Source organism: Fusarium fujikuroi, chromosome FFUJ_chr01 (assembly GCF_900079805.1).
Source record: "Fusarium fujikuroi IMI 58289 draft genome, chromosome FFUJ_chr01".
Classification (NCBI taxonomy): Eukaryota; Fungi; Ascomycota; class Sordariomycetes; order Hypocreales; family Nectriaceae; genus Fusarium; species Fusarium fujikuroi.
In genome coordinates, this window is record NC_036622.1 from 114584 (window position 1) to 135838 (window position 21255).

Below are 21255 nucleotides of genomic sequence, written 5' to 3' on the forward strand. Positions count from 1 at the left end.
TTTCATGATGTGGCCTGTCGTAAAAAACGGAGTTGCTGTAGTGCAGGTGGACATGGGGTCGAGTTGACCTTGGATAGGCCGCTGAATAAGAAACGGTTCTAACAATAACTAAATGTCTTGAAAAGAATCAAGGTTCACGCACACGAAACATGCACAAGGCCTCGTGTTTGCGACGCACGACTCCGCTGAGGTGCTGTGATTGTGTGCTATTATTGGATCTCTCTGGCCACTCAGCGGCTATAAACAGAAATCGAGGGGCCTGCACGTCTTGGTTGGTTGGGATGATCCCTGCAAGTTTAAGCCCTCATCGAATCATCCAGTCGTCGTCTGCCAAGATGGTCTAGATTAGATCTCCCCCCAAAAAAAAAGTCCAACCACGTCAATTCACGATTCTGTGCATTAGTTTTTTACGAGATGGAACTGAGAATAGAATATTCCGAGTTAATTTTTTTTATTCTTGCAGAAGAAGCGGGACGTGATTCTTTTCTTAGGTATATGCCCTGTTCGAGTCGACCAACAACCTCGTGTTCGGCATCATTTATCCAGCGGGGAAAGACAAGAGAAAATAATTGTAAGAGACAGAGAAGAGAGCCAGGTTGAAGCGCCTAAGAACAATTGCAAGACATGATCGTCATTGATCCTCGAAGCAAATCTCGACCTGAAACAAATGGCTTGGGGATCTGGCGCTTATTCAACCCGTTTGTTAGCGCGCGGTTCGTTGGGGCTTAGGGCTTTTTGGCAGACGCCACTGAGGCCACTGGAATGCGGGCTGCGGATGAAACCGTCGACGCCACGTCGCACCATCAGCTAGACTACCCTGGACATAGCGAGGAAATTGTAGATTCAATGAAACATTGTTTCGAACTCTGTCATATCAATTATCTTAATGTGAGCGTCTATATAGAATAGATAGTGTAAAGAGAGTTACTTCTATGCAAGCCATAAGTTAATAGGCGCTTTGTAAGCCGTCTTATGTTTAGCTCATAGGTCGCCCATGTTACACGTGTCTTTTTCGACGCATTTGGGTCAGGCTGAAGAGTGATGGTATCAACTTAGCAAATGTTTTGTACACACAAAACTGATCTCTTATCAATAAAAATAATCGTCTCTCGATAATTACCATAAAAAGCTTCCAACGCTCCTCTTGCCACACTCAAGGCAAAATCTGGAAACACATGATTTCCATTACCCGATTAAGTCAAGCCTGATGCAAGCACCTAACACTTTAAGCTCGACGTGTAGCCTTTTCAAAGCACCCAAATGGCTTGGGTTTCGCCACGATGGCTTTGTCATAAAGCCTCTAAAGGAATACATATCGACTCGAAGCCTATCTGAAAACTTCAGGGATGGGGAACCTTCTGATGAACGCTGGAAATATATAGGAGCCAGCACCCAAAGCTTACTGACTTTCGGGTTGATAGAGGCTGTGACTGAGAATCAGGTCCCGGAACACGAACTCCTCAAAAGAGGCGATGGTGGGATACTTGTTTTGTCACTGGATAACCTCCCCAGAATCATTCAGAAGTGGCTTGCCTGCATACGACAAACTGAACTGGAATCACGCCGGCTATGGTTGAAACGAGCGCGGGCCAGTCTCGTCCAAGCACATTCTATGATGATCATGTTTCTCACATCGCGTTTTGCCATATTCGATTCTTTGGGTGATGATCAGCAACCAATGGTCATATTCATTGCTCTAGTCGGCGAGGCTCTTACCAATGCGATGAACACGGTTCACTGCGACTCTCGGCCACCGACACCGTTGTCTTGGTCTATGGTACTGGTAGAGGATTACCGACACAAAGTGCGAGAGTCGATGCTTCAATGCAATTGGTGTCCCTTCACTATCGAGTATTTCCTCAATACTAAATCCGTCTCTTGTGTAAAGTACGTTAGTGAACATAGTCCACCGTCGGATGGAAAAGATCACGCTACATGTCAGCGAATTAAGTGTGTGGCGAACCGAGTCGACGAAAGCACCTACACTCAACAGCACACTCGGTCCTGCAAGGAGTCCGCTTCAAAGGGCTGCAAATTTGGAAAGCCTGCCCTTGGTCAAGTCGAAAACCTCATTTCTCGGAACCAAGTCCCCGTCATTCGCATAGCCAGCAGGTCTGAGGACGCTTTGGGGGGCTTGGAGGTACTCAAATCATCAGACTTGGCTTACGTAGCTATCTCCCACGTCTGGGCTGATGGACTTGGGAGCAATACTGAGACTGGACTCCCCACTTGTCAATTAGCCCGACTGGCAGCCATGGTATTCAAGTCAAACCCAGAAGGGGCATTCTGGATTGACAGCTTATGCATTCCCCAAGCAAGGGAGCACCGTAAGAAAGCCATAAGGATGATGGCACGCACCTATAAGGAAGCAAATGCTGTACTGGTTCTGGACAGCGGCCTGCAGCGTTGTTTGTCATCAGATCCGGAGGCTTCAAGGCTGCTATACGTCTTGACCTCTGGTTGGATGGGTCGACTTTGGACACTGCAAGAAGCTGTATTAGCTGAAAAGGTATTATTTTGCTTCGCCGACGCCCTCGTACCATTGAGAGACTTGATTCCAAACAGGGAGAACTTGGAACTATATCCATATATGGGGGATATGGCGGCAGAGATTTTCCGTTTAATCAAGCAGAGTCAGTACAAAGATCTCAAGATCGGCGATGTTTCCCGATCGCTTCGCTGGAGAGACACCAGCAGGGCCTCAGACGAGACACTGGCAATCGCGAGCTTACTGGGTGTAGATCTTGGGATCGTCCTAGAACTACCAGCCCAGGATCGTATGATAAGGCTATTCAAAGAGCTAAGGGAGGTTCCAAGAAACATTGTTTTTCTTGGAGGAGACAAGACAGATGTACCGGGCTATCGATGGGCCCCAAAGTCGTTTATGGGGGCTCATGGGGGAAGTCTTGGGGGGCGAGATCTCTCAACATATGAAAACGACGGAGTCTGCACCCCTTCTGGCCTTGAAGCCACATACATGTCCTTTTATTTCCGCAAACAAACGCTGCAGGCCAGGAGCTCCTGGAAATTGTGGCATACAGAGACCAGAAGGAGTTTTGAAGTACGCGGCCTGTCAGATTCGGAAGAAGAGTACGAATGCGACATGCTGCTAACCAACGAACCACTGCCGAAGGGGAGCGCGTCACCTTGCATCAGCGTTTTGAGGACCGCTAACCCGAAGAAGCTTGAGGATGGTTCGTTCATGGTTCCTTGCCAGTACAAGCAAAGAGTGGTTTTGGTTGATTTATTGAAGGATAATAGTGAAGAAGCTGTCCCCTTGCATGGAATGGGAAGGCTTAAAGTATGTATTTCCTAGAGCGCTTGTATGATTGTATTGAGTTTTGTTCTGAAACACAATATGTGATGCCGTTTAGTCATGATGTTAAGCAGGACTAGCAATGCTAAGGCATAAATAATGAAGCCGAGAAAGGATAATGCTCTGCGTTCAAGAGATTGATGTATTTAATCACATTCATCTTGCTCTTTGGTTACTCATTCGCGCCTCATCAGCCGCGTCAGCCTCCAAACTGTCCCACTGCTTTGACTCTCCAGACCTCAACTTGCCTGGAAAGAAAGTATCAGCATCGACCGCCAAACGCGAGGATACTCTTCTTCCACTCGAAGATGGATTGGGAGAAAGAGTGGTGGGATTCGGAAGATAACGAAGACCGACTCCAGAGACTTACGTGAGAGAAAAATGCTGCAGAAGTAAACCTTTGGAGGTTGATCATGAAAAATAGACAAGGGAACTCTGAGGCTAGTATAAAAGATTCTGCGTCTACAAGTAGGGACATAAATGTTTAAGCTTAGAAAGCTGTATAGAAATAATCATTTTCTTTTTTGCCAGGTCATGCCGAAATAATATACAGCATAAGGAACTTCCTAGCTACCTCCACTACGGCTACTCTCGAGCCACTGTAGAAGATTCTCCAACCCCTCAGCCCTGGCAGCACGCACAACAACTAACGCGGCATCTGCAGCACCTGCCGCCGTCTTTGCTTTATTTGCAATCTGGCGAACCTTCTCGACATTGCAGACTCAGATCCGTTTAAGACTCCCATCCCTACTCTTGTTGTGTTGGACGGCACGACGTCAAAGTCGTCCGACGTACCGCGCCGCGCGCTTCGGGCTTGTCTGTCGTCCATGAAGCCAGTCAAATACGCTGTTATGTGGCGGAGCATGTACGTACGGACATCCTCAGTCTCCGTGGACGTGGTGTATAGTATCATGACCATCTTTGGCATCCGCATCGACCCATACCGCAAAGATCGGGAACCCCAGTTCGTCTTCGACGACCTGGCACGCAAGACGGCGGCCCTAAAAAGAGTTAATGTATAAATGGCTATATAAGTTATTACTATAAACCGACTTACATTTTAATTAGCAATTTTATATAATAGTTACAGTATCCCAATCTTCTTCAGTTTGCCTTAGTCTTTCCACTTGATTGCTATCTAAGATCACGTGTCCTACTCTCTTCATATAGATGGCGCCGTTTACATTCGTCGAGGTGATCGCTAGGCCAAACCCATGGTCAAATAAAAGTCTCTCCTTTGTCCTATCTTTATTCGACTCTGCTTCTTCTCCTTCGACCTCACATTGGGAAATAGGTGACTCTTTTTCATAACCACCCAGACGCAGCACTTTAATATCCATGTCCTGCCATTGATCAGAAGCATTTGGGTCTTCATTATCCAACCTCAGCCGTAATTCGTCACCATCGCCACTGTACTTTGTGTGGAATCTCAGGGCCGGTCTCAGTCCTGCTCGCTCGCGTCGTTCATCAGGTTCGTCCGCAATCGTACTTTGTGTTAGCTGTGTAAGTGGTCCCCGCATGCACAGAATGCACTATTCACTCGCCCATATGGATCGTTAGAGTTCGTCAATTCAACATGCCAGTCTTCTACTATAGCAATTAATCTTTAATTTGCCTTTATATTAAGCGCTACGATGCCTTAAAAGCTTGACCAACTCCAGCTTGCTCCTATGTATTTGTCGATAGGTTGAGGTTTCGGTCTCCATCCACTGAAGTGGACATATTCACAAGCTTCTTTCACTTCAGGGCTAATTAGTAATCTCTCATCGCTTATTAGCACTTTTAGAAGCCTTGTAGCTTCGGTCTGGATAGTGTATTCTGGTGACATATTGGTTGCGTTGTCGGGATGCGTTGTAGTGTATTGTGATTTTTAAAGCATATAAAGTAATCAATCGACCTTAAATTCTCTAAAGACTCCTAGCTATAGCCATAATCTATAGCCCCAGTAGTAATAAGACTGGAAGTATTATTTTTACCAAGGCTGCATTTTAATTATACAAGCTATAAAAAGTTTATTAATTTCTTTAATATTAATTAATTAAATTAAAATTTAAAGTAAAAAAGTAAGTATTATTTAAATATATAATAAAGTAAGTAATACTATTAAGGAGAAAAAAAGGTTCAATTTTAATATAACTATACTATAGGAATAAATCTATTTCCATTTAATAAGGGTACATCAATCTAGGCGAGGTAACTATCTTAGTCGCCGCCCTGATGTCACGCTTCGTGCCCGTAACAGCGCTATAAGGCTTCTATAAGCAGCTGTATACACCACTGTAATTGCTACGATAGCTGTTATAGCCCAATCTTTTGCCCTGTGGCGTAGTGGTTAGGTGTCACCGTTACACCTGACATGTTCCCTTAATTCCGGTATCAAAACCATCATAAGGCCCAACAACTCGCTGTTCCAGACTGGCAGTCTTATAACACCACTTGAAATTATAATCGAATGTGAAGGCCTGGCAATTGTCATCTGCATTGCAAAGGTCTGCGCAAGCTTGGGTATCGTCGGCGTTAACATAATCCACTAGGCCATAGATGACCACATCGCATTGAATCTTGATGGTGCCAACGCATTGATCCGGGATGCACCTAAGCGGCGCTGAAGTTGTGGTCGTGGCGGGTTCGGTAGTAGTTGTATCTGCGATCGACGTGACGAAGGTAGTGGTGCTTGGCTCGACAGTGGCTGCGGAGGTGGTGTCGGAGGCAGCCTCTGTACTCGTCTCTGCAAGGCTAGTCTCGACTGTGATGTCGGTCGAAGTAGATTCAGCCAGGGTGGTTGAGGGCGCAGTAGTGGTTGGCTCAAGCAATGTAGTCTCCGTGGTGGAGGCCGCAGAGCTGGTTTCAGAGAGCGAGAGCGAGATGGAGCTTCCAGGCTTGCATGGTCCCGCAGATGCAATGCTAGCGACTGCACAAAATACAAAAACAGAATGAAGGGCAACCATAGTGAGCGGTTTTCAAGTAACGAGTGGACGTCAGATAGATTGACTGGGCAAGAGTAAAGGTTAACAAAACAACAGAGAAGTTAAGAAATGGGAAGAGTCTCCTTAATTAGTTTTTTTTAGCCCGTATTTCTAAACAATGTGCGATTTCCCATATTGACGTTAGTACGGAGTAATTTTAATGTAAAACCAATAGTCTCATGTTAAACCACTCTAGTAAACTTAATAGTCTAGAATTAAGCCATGTTAGTAAACCTAATATAGAGCAGTCTTATACTAAAATATATTAGTAAAATCAATAGTCTTATGTAAAGCCTACATAACCCTTAACTCGGTTTTTAATTAGTTCTCTAGCCAAGCTGGATTTTTCCCCTTTAAGATCCCTGCCAAGCCATTCCTTGTACCATCCACGTCCTCATCTTAAGCAGACAGCCTAAGGTACCGGCGATGCCACTCATAGCCGGGAACCTATCTGTAGGTTTCGTCAAATACCGTTCACCGTAGTTCCAGACTATAGAAGACCAAATCTGGAGAGCTTTGCAAGCGAAACACCGATAATACATACCATAGCTCAAGCCGCAGTAACGCCTGTTTGACTTACACCTATCCTCGTCTACTATGCCGTGTCGATATTCGAAATGCATTTGCTCCGTGTTGTAGTGAATCATACGCGCAGCCAAGAAACGCCCCTGCAGTGCCCACGCACGCTTCGCAAGGGGCTCGTTGGAAAACACCGAATTGTGATACAGAAACTCATCGCTATTCGCACCAAGTTGCATGTGAACGAGTCCAATACCTGGTATTCTCAAGCTGTCACTGATACGCGACGGACGAACGTGGAAACAACCCCCAGCCGAGTCTCTAGCATGGTTCGCCGCAATTACCACGTGTGCATTGGAGTACACCTCCATCGTTCGAGACGACTCACGCGCCCAGTCTTCAGGGTTATCCTGAATGATACAGAGACTGTCTATCCAAAGAAATGGGATACCAAGATATCTTGATACCGCGACCGCGTCTCGAAAAGTCTTGGGCAGGTCTGTAACGAATATACCAGACATATGTGCGTAACGCGAGGTTTGAGTTGTGGTCAACATTGGTACTTTACCCCAGCAGTGCGATAAAGATGCATACTTTCCCACAGTGCCCGCATCAGGATCGATGGGCTTGATGCTGCCGTCACCAATGCAGCCAACAGCGAGTACACGTGAGGGTAGAGTTGTATGACCATGATAGCACTTCTCGTGGTTGTCCTGGCAACTTTTGAGCCACGAGCTCACAACACGGAGGGCTCTAGGTGACCCAGAATCCTCACAAAATGGCCTCGAGTGAAGTTCTCTTGCCAAAAGACTGGCTTCATCAGCTGTAAAAGTAACGCTTCCTAGCAGTAGCGTTGTGTCGTCACTACATAGGATAAAAACAACAAATTTAGGCCCTCTCCCAAACCCTAGGTCACAAACAATCTCTTGTTTGGCAAAGCAAAATCGTATTGTGAGCCAAGTGCCTTATGGAGGGATTTTCTGTTTTTTCCAGCCGAGCGTCGATCGTTCCAATTTTCAACGGCGGTCTGGACGACAGTGCACAGAGAGCAGTTTAGTGCAGCGGACTCTGCCAATGAATCGAGGCTATCCTGCCAGAAAACCCCGAGCTCGTTGTCGAGTTTAGTCTCCCTGTCTTCCTGTTTGATCTTGAGCACGTTCATCTGACTATTGTCGAAGGCTCGATAGAATTGATCCCATCTTGGGTGTGCCGGCAAAGCGGAAAAGTCAATGGCACGGCAATGACCGCACAAGGCCATGGTCGAGAATTACGCAAGTGACTTATAGTTGAAAGTCGACCGTTTTTCTCAACTGGAGTTTTATGTAAAATGTGGCGAGAGATCCGATAACATATGCATACGTGGTATGATAATGAAAAGCTTTGACAACCATGGCCGCGTCACCACTATTCATGCCAAATATTCCGTTTATTCTCCTTGTTGCCTCGCTTCTGCCTTGATGTAAGAAGTTCCATTACTTTATGACCTATCAAAGTGTAGTGGCGGCTTACATACATGCATCGGGGTTGGTCGGATAGGGAAGCAACTGCACAAGTTCGGTCTTTTCCGACCGACATAAAAGTAATTACTCACATTTATTCATACCTCGGACTTGTAGTTTCGAATCCACTTCTCAGGGTCAAATATGTCGTTTTGGTGCGGCGACTAACGACCTTGCTGCAGAACCATGGGGTTAAGGGCTTAACTACTAACAATGGTTGTTGAGCGAAGCTATGAGCCAGTTGCCCACTTTCAGCTACCGGCTGTCAGCTATGACAGGACCCCGATACTGGACTTACCAATGAGCCACTCTAGCTCCCTGTCGTGATACGTGCATGCCCTGTTATTGCCGTCATTTCTACAACTGCCCAGGCTCAGTGGAGACGACCTTCACTGCCTCGGCAAATCAGATAGATCGAATGCTTGAAAGAACGAGAAGTGATGGAGGGCCTCATTTTCAACCCTGCGGGTCAAAGCACTCGCCGATTCTAGTCAGTTGTCCATGCAAGCGGCAAAGGGTAACCAGTCGGGTATGGCTATTTGTAAACTAGTCGCCAGGGCAGCTTTTATGACGATCATTACGGAGGCCCCTTCAGAGAAAACAAGTGTCACTAGACGTCGAGAAATAGCCACCAGCCCAACTAGACAGATTATGGGAGTAGCATCGCCTTTGAGATCGGTCTCATACTATGAGCATTCTGTGATATATTTATCAAGACCTGGATATTCCATAGTCATGGCCTGAAGTTTTCCTGGCCTCATCGCACCCATATTACCTAGTCCATACACCCAGTGCCTCGAGATTTGGTTGACACCAGCACTTATGTTGGCTAGCTACTTGGTGTTTTTGCAAAAACAGCAGACGCACTGAGATGAGTTCATAGATCTTGGTCTCGCTAAACGCTTCACTAGGTGCCACTCGACCAGCTGTAATGCCTCGCAAACGGCGTGCAAAAGCGGCGACACGCGATGTTACTTCTGGCGCTCACTCTTGGACGTTCATGATGTCAGATCTACGCGGATTAGTGGAAGGGGCTTGATATCCCCAGCAAAGAAGACTTGGTAAGTTTGGATGACATGTTTCTCCAGTGTTCTAACTGCAGCATGGCATGTCTCCTAAACTCGAAAAACTAATCAGAGTCTCACAAGTTCCTCATATTGTTTGTTGCATTATGTTCTTTAACGTGATCACTCGCATCTCATCTCATCTGATCTATTCTTTGTATCGACTGTTAACCTCAATACAAACGGCTAGAGTTATGTTCCTGATTTGGATAACGCTCGAATATCTATTAATTTGCTTGGTACAGCTCGACTAGGTCACATAGTAGTTATTGAGGAGGGGCCAGAGTACATATCTGGAGTTACTGCATGTATTTTATTGACTTTATTTTCAATGATTTAATTAATTCAGCCTACAGATATTCAATCTCGTATAAATATTGATAAATCGGAAGTTCCAGTTCATAACAGGGAAAGGTTAGCCAACGTCACACTTTGACATCACCGCTCTTGTCATTTAAACCCCCAGATTGAAGTACGATTGCGAGGCTTACTTACACATGTTAACATGGACTTTTGTTTGAGCAATTGACAATTATCCTGCTATTACTCTTTATATCAATGAAGACATTCCGAAAGGCTTAGTTTCCGAGGTTATGGAGAACAGAGGTCGGCGGGAATAAACTCAATTTTGACTTTATAATATTGGAGACTGCTGAAAAGCCGTTTCACATGCCGAGGTTACCCATAGCCCCTGTAGCTGCCATGCCTTAGAGTTTGAAGATCTGTCCCTTCTGAGAATAAAGATAGTCCAAAAGGCCAAACTATAAGATCAAGCTTTAGGCAGCTGCCAAAGGAAATAACATCCACGGCAGTTGAGACAGAAGATATTCCGTCTAACAGCTAGCTGAAGCTAGTTCATATGTATCGTATATCGACCAATAGCTTAACCGGGGCCGAAACCCCCGGTAGTTTATCAATCAGCGATAGTCAAACTGGAGATGTTTTGGCTTTTCTCTGGGGCTGATTTTGAGGCTAGCTAGCTCGCTCGGAACGTTATGAGCCAATGATCGACGAAGCCCCATCGGACATCTCAGGTCTCGGGCCGAGACAGCATCATGGTTTTTAAACTTCTGCTAAGATCAACTGGTTTTGGCTCTCTGGCGACCTTCTAGAATAAGTTTAGAAGACGGCGTAGTGGGATGAAACTTGGGGTGTCGTCCTGTTTCGCTCATGAGAGCAGTGGGGCTTGGCAGACTTGAATAAAGTAAACCGTCTTGGTTCGTGGAGAAATATCAACCTTCGCAAAAGCCATGATCCTAGAGCCAACGCGCGTTTCGTGTCTCGAGTAAGTAGAGGCACAGAGCTCACACATGTCTACGACGGATGGTAAAGTCGAAACAAAGATCTGCAGTCAGCATGATCAACGTCACAAAGACATGTGAGCTCAGCCTATCTGGACTGTACTTAACAAAACTCTGTAGAAACGTGTTCAAAAAGCGACGCCAGAGTGATGAGATAATATAACAGTCTTGTTATTAAGTATGCAACTTGAAATGGTCAGATTACCTAGTCGCTATCAAATGCCGTCTAATATGCAAAGATGCCCTCATTCAACGAGTTATCGCTTGCTGCACGCGCCCTAAACCCAGTAGTTATGTCCCTGGCCCGTCTAAAATTTACCCCGAACCCGTTTTTTTGACCATTTTTAAATGAAATTCTTGTGCTCCATCTAATCAGAGTCCTCCTCCTCAGGCATCGGCCTAGGATTGCAGATGATTGTGCCAGCCCACGTGATGAGATTCCCCTCCTTGCCATCTCGCGTATCGATGCTCTCGCAGCCGCCCTGTGCGGCAACGGGTGCTTGTGAGAGGACCTTTGCGAAGAAGTTCTTGGCGGCTTCGTTGCCTGCTTCCCACTGGAAGACAACACACTCATCCATCTTGTCGCCGGGTTCTTTTCCGGGTGCGACGACGGGGACTAGTTGGTGTCGTCGTCGCTCACGAGGTAGATCCCACCATGAATTCATGACTGCCGTCCAGAGCTCAGTGCCGTATCCCTGGCGGCGGAACTCTGGTTTGATGAGGAACTCGGCTTCTGGCCAACCAGAGATCGAGGAGGACATGGCTAGGACGTCTGGCAGGCCACCCTCGCCTATGAGCTCATTGGTCGATTTAAGAAAGGCGCCAAACCACCAGTGGCTTTGGTCGTCCTGAACCAGAGAATGGAGTTGTCGTTCAGTCTCGTCCTTGTCTTTTGTTGCGCGGCCGCGAGCTGTTGAGTGGTTCTGGATGTCAGGACGTTTGCGAAGCTCATGGAATGCATCCAGGTCGTTCATTGTGAGAGGTCGGATAAGCAGACGCTCAGTCTCCAGTGGGGGCCGGTCCGAAGCGCTGGGAATGGGTCGCTCCGGCAGAGTGACAGAGTAGCTGAACCATGGCGTCATGCCAAGGTTCTCAAAATCCTCAGCGCTGACGAAGACCTCGAGAGGGGGAAGGGCGTGATGAAGAGGTGCCATCGTTTCCATAATGAAGCTGTTGTCAAGAAATTGTAGACACTAGTGGATGGGAACGAGCTTTTGGATGAATTCTGGAATTGGGGTAGAATTGAAACTAGTCTAGCAGGAGGGAATAAATAAGTGCCGAGGCCTGTCTCTTTTAAAAGGATTGTCTCGTATGATGTCGATTTGGTTAGCGACGTTACATAGCAACACGGCAGAAATGAGCGGTGAGTTGTTCTCGCATTTCAGTTCTGACAGGCCCCAAACGCGAAAAAAGCCGTTGGACTGGAGAAAAACAAGCCCCAGGGATTGAGGATTTCACATGCAGGGATTGCGCGTCGGTTAAGCAAATATGTTCCTGTAGCTAGGGTCCTCCCCTTCCCAGTGGACTGCACCTCGCAAATAACTAAATACAACATGACTCCACCAGGATTCTGCGGTATTTGATTTGTCTCCGTTCTTTTTGCACAGTGAGACACGCCAGAAGAGGAACAGAGTTACCTCCTGAAACTGGATACAGAGGGTAGGACTGCCGAGACTACGGTTTGTTTGGGTTTGGGGCGGGATGCATGCAAGGCGAGAGAACAACGCTAGCGTAGCACTCGGACCCCTGACACGTATTGAGGGTCACTGGCGTGTTTGGCAGGACAAGGCTCAGTACCGGGTATCTCTGGTGGACAGCGTTGCAGCTGTTGGTTGTAATGGCGTTGGGCCTGTGCATATCTTTACTGCAAACTGCTTAAACACAGACCGGAATACAGTGCCGTTCGCCATTGCTCTTTGGGCGTTGAGCTTGGGATACTGAGGCGTCGATCACGATGGTCTGATAGGTGCCGTGTCTCACTTTGAGTCAACAGAGACAGTGGTTAACGTCCCCCACCCAAATGTTACGACCCTCGCGGTTACGTCACGTATAACCCCACAAAAACCCTACTATCCTAACTAATTATAACTAGACTAAATAGATCCTTCTCAGTCTATTTAATTTAACCAATTAGGATAGGACTAAAATATAATAATATCGGTCTAAGACTGAAGAATTAATACCTCAGTCCTTAAAGGAAGTATTATTAAGTACCTTATAACTAGTAATATATAGTTTACACTTATTTATACTTCTATAAATTAGCTTATTAATTATTAATAAAACTTCTTTATATTAATTAAGCCTAATATATATTAAATCTATTATTAAGAGATATAATACTTTAATAACTACTTAGTATTATACTCTATATAATCTGTTAATAATAAACCTAATATGGCTTAGTTTATCTATAGTTAGGAACTAACTGTTATATATTAATAGCTCTTATTTAGACCGTATTACATTATGCTAAGTAATATAAACGCAATAGCTATACTAGTTTAACCTATCTAATAGTATCTTACTATATCTATTAACTATCCCCCTACTAACTAAATTATAGAAAATAATAATAATAACTCTTTTAAGAAAGAAAATAAGGAAGTTATTTAATTTTAACAGTAAGTCACTAATATAACTATTAAAATGGCTAAGCTTTATTAAATACTTATAGAAACTATAAACCTTTAAGCCTAATAAGCAATTAATAATTAAAATAGACTTTAAGAAATATAAAACCTTATAAATACTATAATAGCAGATAGAGATACTAGAGAAATACTTAAGCCTAACCTGCCTAAACTATTTAATAGAACCTTTAGTAAGCTAGTTATATTTCTTATTTAATATAAAGCCTTTATAATTTATTACCTAATTTAATTTAAAAGAGACTTTACTAAAACTATATATATTATAGGATGCCTTAAAGGTATAGCTATATAATAGTTCTAACCTATTATAGAGGACTATACTAATAAACCTAAATTAAAATAATAACCTTAAACGTTTATACTTTATAATAATTTTAGTGTATTTAAAAATGCACTTAAATAAGCATTTAAAATAACTAATAAAAAAGGATATACTAAATAATATATTAAATCCCTAAAATAGATTAAATTAGCTTTTAAATATATAGTAAAATACTAGCAGCTAGCCTTAAAGCTACCCTAAAATTAAAATATCCTTATATTACTTTTCTTTAATAGACTTAAAGAAACCATTTAAGTAGAATTATATAAAATACCCTAACCTAATACTTTAGTTAAATATATTAAAATAGCTATAACAGTTAATTCCTAACTGTAAATAAACTAAGCTATATTAGGTTTATTATTAGCAGATTATATAAGGTATAATACTAAACAGTTATTAAAATATCACATCTCTTAATAGTAGATTTAATATATATTAGGCTTAATTAATATAAAGAAATTTTATTAATAGCTAATAAGCTAAATCTATAGAAGTGCTAATAAGTGTAAACTATATACTGCTATAATATAAGTACTTAGTAATACTTCTATTAAAAACTAAAATATTAATCCTTTAGTCTTAAACTAATATTATAATATATTAGTCCTTTTATAATTAATTAAAATAGATAGACTGAAAAGGATCTTTTTAGTCTAGTTATAATTAATAAGGGTAATAAAGAATTTTATAGGGTATATATAATATAACCGCAAGGGTTATAACACAATCTCTTCCCTCCCTTAAGTCTTATCCTTAAGACTATACTTACTTACTATTTCTATTAGTTTATATCTATAAGTATTAACTTAAACTTATTTTTATCTATATATATCTTACTAACTATTATATTAAGCTAAATTTCTAAAAAGAAATATATAAAAACTTCTAAATCTAATACTTTTATATAATATATTTATAAGTTTAGTAATTTTATTATACCATATTCCCATTACTTCTATTAGGGTCTTATATATAAAGCTATTAATAAGCAATCCTATTATTACAGTAATTACATAAATGCAAAAGTAGTTTACAATAGTTCTAATATTATATCTTTTTATAAGTTTATAGTTTTTATATATTGCCTATTTTTAGTGCTAATTTTATAGTTTCGAAAAATATAAAAGAGTATAAAAAGTTAAAAGAAAATAAACAAAAAGCCAAAAAGGCTCTTAAAAAGGCCATAGCTCATTTAGCTTATATCTAAAAAATAAAGCATTATCTTAAGAATCAGGATAATAAGTTATTTTCTTATAAAATACAGTCTTTAGAGAAATAAAATAGTTTTTCTATTAATTAAGCTAAGTTATTTATTATTTTTAAGGCTTAGTCTTATAGTGCTGTAAATTTAATTAATTAGAATTCTATTTTAGTAAATATTCCTTTTATTAACTTTACTATTTTTAATAGAACTTCTTTAAGAGTTATTAGGTATTAATAAGATATTTTAGCAATTTTTATATATTTTCGTTTTTTAAGTAGTTTTTCTATTTTATTAAGTATTCTCTTTAGCTATTAATTTAGTATATATCTTTAATAGTTTCTACTTTATAAACTTCTAGTTTTAAGATTTTTTATAATTTATTACCAGTTTTAACTTATATTATATTTACTGTTAATTTAAGTAATAAAATATAAAAGATTAAATAAAGTCTAACTTTTAGTAATAAATCCAGTTTATAATTATTTTCTAAGATTTTCTATAATACCTTATAAGGTCTGATGAATTTATAGTCTAGTTTATATATTAGTCGGTCTATTTTAATGTTTTTTATAGCTAGATAGACTATATCTTTCTTTAAGAAGGTTAGTCCCTTTAACCTTTTTAGGTTATAATAATTCCTTATTTGTTTTTTAATAAATTTAAGTTCTATTTTTATTTCTTTATATAGGTTCTTTATATTATCACTTTTAATAATAGCAGCTAGGTTAATAGATTTTTCTTATTTTATATTATAATATATATTTAATATAAATCTAAAATTGGTATAAATTAGTATAAGTTTTATACTTTTATTATATACAGTATTATAGGCAAGTTAGGCTATTAGTAGTTTTTTAACTTAATTATTTTATTTATAGTTAATATAATACTATAGGTACTATTTAAGTATTTAGTTTATTTATTTAGTTTATCTATTAACTTATAGTCTAAATATTATTATAAGTTAATAGTTTAATCCAAATCTATCCATAAGTAATTACTAAAATATTACTGTAAATATACCTCCTCTATCTAAAAGGATTTCTTTAGGCAGTCTATATATACTAATAATATATCTATAAAAAACATAAGAAAGTTATTCTATATTTATAAATTCTTAATACAGGATATAGTATAAAAATTTTATAAATCGGTTTACTATAAATATAATGCTATTATAAAAGATTCTAGTTAAGGGTTCTTTTAATAAAGGTAACTTTATAATAAAGTCTATTATAATTAAGTCCTAAAGTTATTATACTACTAGTAAAGGTTATAGTTATCTATAAGGTTTATATTATTATGCTTTAGTTTTAATATATAAATTATATTATTTAATAACCTTCTTAATTTCTTTTCTTTTAACCTTATATCCTTATTTTTATAGTCTTTTAAGTATTTTTATTACTTCTTAATATCTATATAATAAGTATAAATAAAATTTATAAAAGAAATTATATTCCTTATTTATAGTTTCTATAATTATTATTCTTACTATTATTTTAATAAGTTATATAAATTAATACTCTTTCTTAAAGTTTATTTCTAGTAATTATTATTTTATCTTAACAATCCCTATATTAAAGTTATATTATTAATTAATAGTATTTACGCATCTATTATTAGTACCTTTATAGTGTGCTATAGTGAAGTTAAATTTATATAGGTATTTGGCATAGTGTAATTATTATTAGTTTAGCTTCTATATTATTATAAAGTAAGCTATATTTTTATAGTTAGTAAATACTTTTACTAGATATTTACTTCCTTTAAGGTAGTATCTAAACTTCTTAAAGTAATTAATAATTATTAAGAATTCTTTATTATAAATAGGGTAATTAAGTTTTACTCTATATATCTTATAAAAATAAAAAGCTATTAGGTATAGTATACTATTATTATTGCATTATTTTATTTATCCTCTTAAGGTAAAGTTAAAAGTATTAATCTTAAATTTAACTTGCCTTTTTAGGTTAAATATAATTAGAACTAGTTTGCTTATAATAGCTATCTTAAGCTATTTAAAAGCTTTTTAGGCTTTATTATTCTATTTAAAGATCTTATCTTTCTTAATAATTTCAGTAAGTAATATAGTAATTTTACTAAAATTCTTAATAAATTATTAGTAATAATTAGTAAATCCTAAAAAGGATTATATTTCTTTAACTATTATAGGTACTTTTTATTTAATAATTATAGCAATTTTTTATTTATCTATTTTAATTTTATTATATAAGATTTTATAACTTAAGTATATTACTTAGTTTTAATAGAAGTAACTTTTTATAGACTTAATAAGTATATTGGCATTTTATAGTACTTTTAAAACCTTATAAATATATTCTATATACTCTTCTTTTATATTAAAGAAAATAAAGATATTATCTAGATAGTAAACTATAAAGATATTAAGGTACTCTTAAAGTATATTTATAATTATATATTAAAATACTACTAGTATATTTATTAATCTAAAAGGTATAACTAAATATTTAAATAATCTATATTTTATTCTAAAGGCTATTTTCTATTTATTACCTTCTTTAATTTAAATAAAATTATAGGCAGACTTAAAATTAAGTGCTATAAATTATTTTTTATTAAACAGTTAGTCCTTAAACTTAGTAATAAAAAATAATAGTATTCTATCTTTTTCTATAATCTTATTTAGTTATTAGTAATTTACTATAAGTTATAACTTATTTAAGTTTAGCTTTAATATAAATATAACTAAATATCTAGCTAAAGATTTTAAAGTTCTAATATATCCTTTTTTTAGTATATCTTTTATCTATTTATTAAGTATATTAAGCTTTAATTAGGCAAGATTATAAATTAAAAAGAATTTTAAATTCTTACTATCTTTTAATATAATTTCAATATTATAATTTATATATTAAGGTAACTTTATTTCTAGTTTTTCTTAAAATAGTTTTTTATAAATATAATACTTTATAAATATATTCTTAAGTTATTTATTAAATTCCTTCTTAGCAATCTATTTTATCTTTTAGAGATTTTAATCTAGTTACTTAAACTATCCTTTAAGAGTTACTATTATTTATTTAATATATTTATTTCTGCCTTTATAGAACTTATATTATATTCCTTTTAGAATAGGCAATACTCTATTACTCTATCCTTTACTACTTTTATTAATTAAAATTTAAAATCTTATATTATTATTATCTAAATTATTTTTATTATCTAAAGGGTAATCTTTATAAATTACCTAGCCAGTTCTTTAGTTAAATTATAGGTTATAGCATATTAGCTATAAGTATCTAAATATTAAGTTATACTCTTAAGTAGAAATAATATTAAAATTAATGCCTTAATTCTTTCTATTAATAAATACCTTTAAGTAATTAATCTCTTAAGTAATATTTCTATCTTTATAAATATAAGTATTTCCTTCTTTACTTTATACTATATAGGGTTTCTTTTTATCTCTCTATAATAGCCTTAGCTTATTAACTATTTTAAGGGAAATAAGGTTTATAATAGCTTTACTATCTATAAATATATTTAGCTACTTACCTTTAATTTTAACTTTTAAGTTTAGGTATATTTATTATTATTTATTAACTGTAATTTATAGAGCTTTTATAAAAAGTTTATTTTCCTCTATTCTTTTACTTATTTAGCGCTTTATTATAGATAGCAGGTCCCTTTTCCCTATAAGTAATTATAGCTATATTTACTTTTATAGTAGTTAATATTATTAAGGCAGTTATATTATATAGCTAGTTTATATTAAAACTCTATTTCTGCTTTCTATATTAATTATTCTATATTATTATTATATTACAGTACTTTATTAATTTAGCTAGTTTTAAGAGTATTATTTTATTCTTTTTCTAGCCTATTTACTTCTATAATAGCATTATAAATATCTTTATCTAGACTTTCTTTTTCTTTATCCTGTTTTTATTAGATATAGTTTCTTTATTTTATAATTTATTTAGTATTTTAAATATAATTTAAGGCTTATTTCTAGGTTTTAATATATACCATAAGCTTAGCTACTTAAGTTCCTTTATACCTTTTAGTAATCTAATATCCTAAAGTATTAATAATTAAATAAAATTTCTATTCTCTATATTCTTTAATTTATACTAAAAAGCAGTTATTTACTTCTTTTTCCTATCTATACTATAAGCAGTAATATTATATATATAATATCTAGAATATCTACTAATAATTTAAGTAGTTTATATACCTTTTAAGGTTTACTTTAATTTAAATCTTTACTTTAGGTATTATTAAATCCTTTACTTTATCTTTTATATATAATTAAATATAAATAGTATTATCTTATTCTATAATTACTCTTACTTTAGCTAACTTAACATACCTAATTGCTTTATTAGGCTATACTTTATTTCTGAATTTATTAAATTGCAGTATATATTTTATATTTTAAATATTTTATTCTATCTTTCTTTTAATCTTTCTAGCTTTAGATTCTTAGGTAAATCTAAAAGCTTCTATATAATTTAAATCCTTATAGTATTAATTTAGTCTCCTTAATATAGTTCTAATAGAAATATTATTTACTGCTAAGTAGAGACTATATTAAATAACACTTCCTTCTATTTTAAGGGATACTTCTATTTTCTAGAATATCTATAATAGTACTTTATCTATATCTTTATTAGAGATTAAACTAATACTAAATTCATTATTTAGGTTAAGGTTAACTTCTTTTCCTTTTTTAACTATAGTAATAGTTCTTCCTTAAATAGGATATACATTTAAACTAAATATAGGTTTCTATTATTAATTACTTTTATTTCTTTGGTTTTCCTTGTTTTTCTTTTATTATTTTTCCTATTCTCTATAGTTAGGGTCTAGTTATTTTTTCTATTTATAAACTCTTTAGGCTTCTTTCTTTTCTTCCTTAGTTTTATTTCTTCTAATAAAAATAAAACAGTTAAATATAAGTATTTATTCTAGTAGAATTTCAGGATAGTATATATTAAGTATTTCTTCTTTACTAAAGAATAAATCATCTATATAGAGGAAGTCAGGCAGTCCCAACCTATTATATCTAGATTAAGTTATATTAATAATTTAAATAGCCATTTATAGTTTATTTTCATCTTTATCCTTTTTAACGGTATTTACCTTCTTACTTTCTAAAATATAAGATACTGGTTTATACTTTTAGTTAGTTTTAATAGGATTTTTACATTTAGGGTCCTTATAACCTTTCTTACTGCAATTCCAGTAAATAAGTTTTAATTTATCTTTAGTTATAGTTCCTATAACTATCTATCTAAATTCAGTTCTATAAGAGGTATTAATATTTCTCTATCTCCCTTAATTTACATTATAATAAGGTTTATTTCCTTATCATCCCTAATTATACTTATTATTTTAAGTTCTCCAAGTATATTAATAGTTGTTAATTTTTACTGCCATTTTAATATACTTAACTAAGGTATTAGATTTAAGTATTTTATATAGTTCCACTTAAACAGTTTCTTTAAGTCTATTAAAAAAGAGTAATATAAAGATATCTTAATCCTATAATAGCTTTAATACTAATTATTAGTATTTTACTATATATTTAGAAGCTAATTTAATCTGCCTTAAGAATTTAATATATTATTTAGTATATCCTTTTTTATTAATTATTCTAAATACTTATTTAAATGTATTTTTAAATACACTAAAGTTATTATAAAGTATAAATATTTAGGATTATTATTCTAATTTAAAATTATTAATATAATCTTCTATAATAGGTTAGAACTATTATATAGCCATGCCCTTAAGGCATCTTGTAATATATATAGTTTTAGTAAAGTCTCTTCTAAACTAAATTAAATAGTAAATTATAAAGGCTTTATACTAAATTAAGAATGTAATTAGTTTATTAAAGATTCTATTAAATAGCTTAGGCAGATTAGGCTTAAGTATTTCTCCAGTATCTTTACTATTTACTGCAGTATTTATAAGGTTTTGCATTTCTTAAAGTTTATTTTAATTATTTATTACCTATTAGGCTTAAAGATTTATAGTTTCTATAAGTATTTAATAAAACTTAGCTATTTTAACAGTTATATTAATAACTTACTATTAAAATTAAATAACTTCTTTATCTTTTTCCTTAAAAGAGTTATTATTATTATTTCCTATAACTAGGTCAGTAAGAAGGTGGTTAATAGAAGCAGCAAGATACTATTAGGCAGGTTAAATTAATATAGCTATTATATTTATATTACTTAGTATAATGCAATACAGTCTAAATAAAAGCTATTAATATATAACAGTTAGTTCCTAACTATAGATAAACTAAGCTATATTAAGTTTATTATTAGCAGATTATATAAGGCATAATGCTAAGCAGTTATTAAAATATTATATCTCTTAATAGTAAATTTAATATATATTAGGCT

General features: G+C 35.6%; 4 protein-coding genes; 1 reads left to right on the top strand and 3 right to left on the bottom strand.

Moving 5' to 3' along the window:
* Positions 1–1621: 1621 nt before the first annotated feature.
* FFUJ_02040 (uncharacterized protein) lies at positions 1622–4338 on the top strand (the record flags this gene model as incomplete). XM_023576894.1 has 3 exons in its annotated part: positions 1622–3301; positions 3511–3686; positions 3981–4338. 3 exons carry the CDS (start codon positions 1622–1624, stop codon positions 4336–4338), a joined length of 2214 nt encoding a protein of 737 aa, XP_023423562.1.
* A 1323-nt stretch (positions 4339–5661) lies between these two features.
* FFUJ_02039 (uncharacterized protein) lies at positions 5662–6264 on the bottom strand (the record flags this gene model as incomplete). Its single annotated transcript, XM_023577006.1, has 1 exon — positions 5662–6264. The coding sequence occupies one exon, from the start codon at positions 6262–6264 to the stop codon at positions 5662–5664; it is 603 nt and encodes a 200-aa protein (XP_023423563.1).
* A 371-nt stretch (positions 6265–6635) lies between these two features.
* FFUJ_02038 (related to tol protein) lies at positions 6636–8059 on the bottom strand (the record flags this gene model as incomplete). XM_023577117.1 has 2 exons in its annotated part: positions 6636–7665; positions 7722–8059. 2 exons carry the CDS (start codon positions 8057–8059, stop codon positions 6636–6638), a joined length of 1368 nt encoding a protein of 455 aa, XP_023423564.1.
* Positions 8060–11033: 2974 nt separating this feature from the next.
* Positions 11034–11828, bottom strand: FFUJ_02037 (uncharacterized protein; the record flags this gene model as incomplete). The annotated part of the gene is made up of 1 exon (XM_023577228.1): positions 11034–11828. The coding sequence occupies one exon, from the start codon at positions 11826–11828 to the stop codon at positions 11034–11036; it is 795 nt and encodes a 264-aa protein (XP_023423565.1).
* Positions 11829–21255: the final 9427 nt, after the last annotated feature.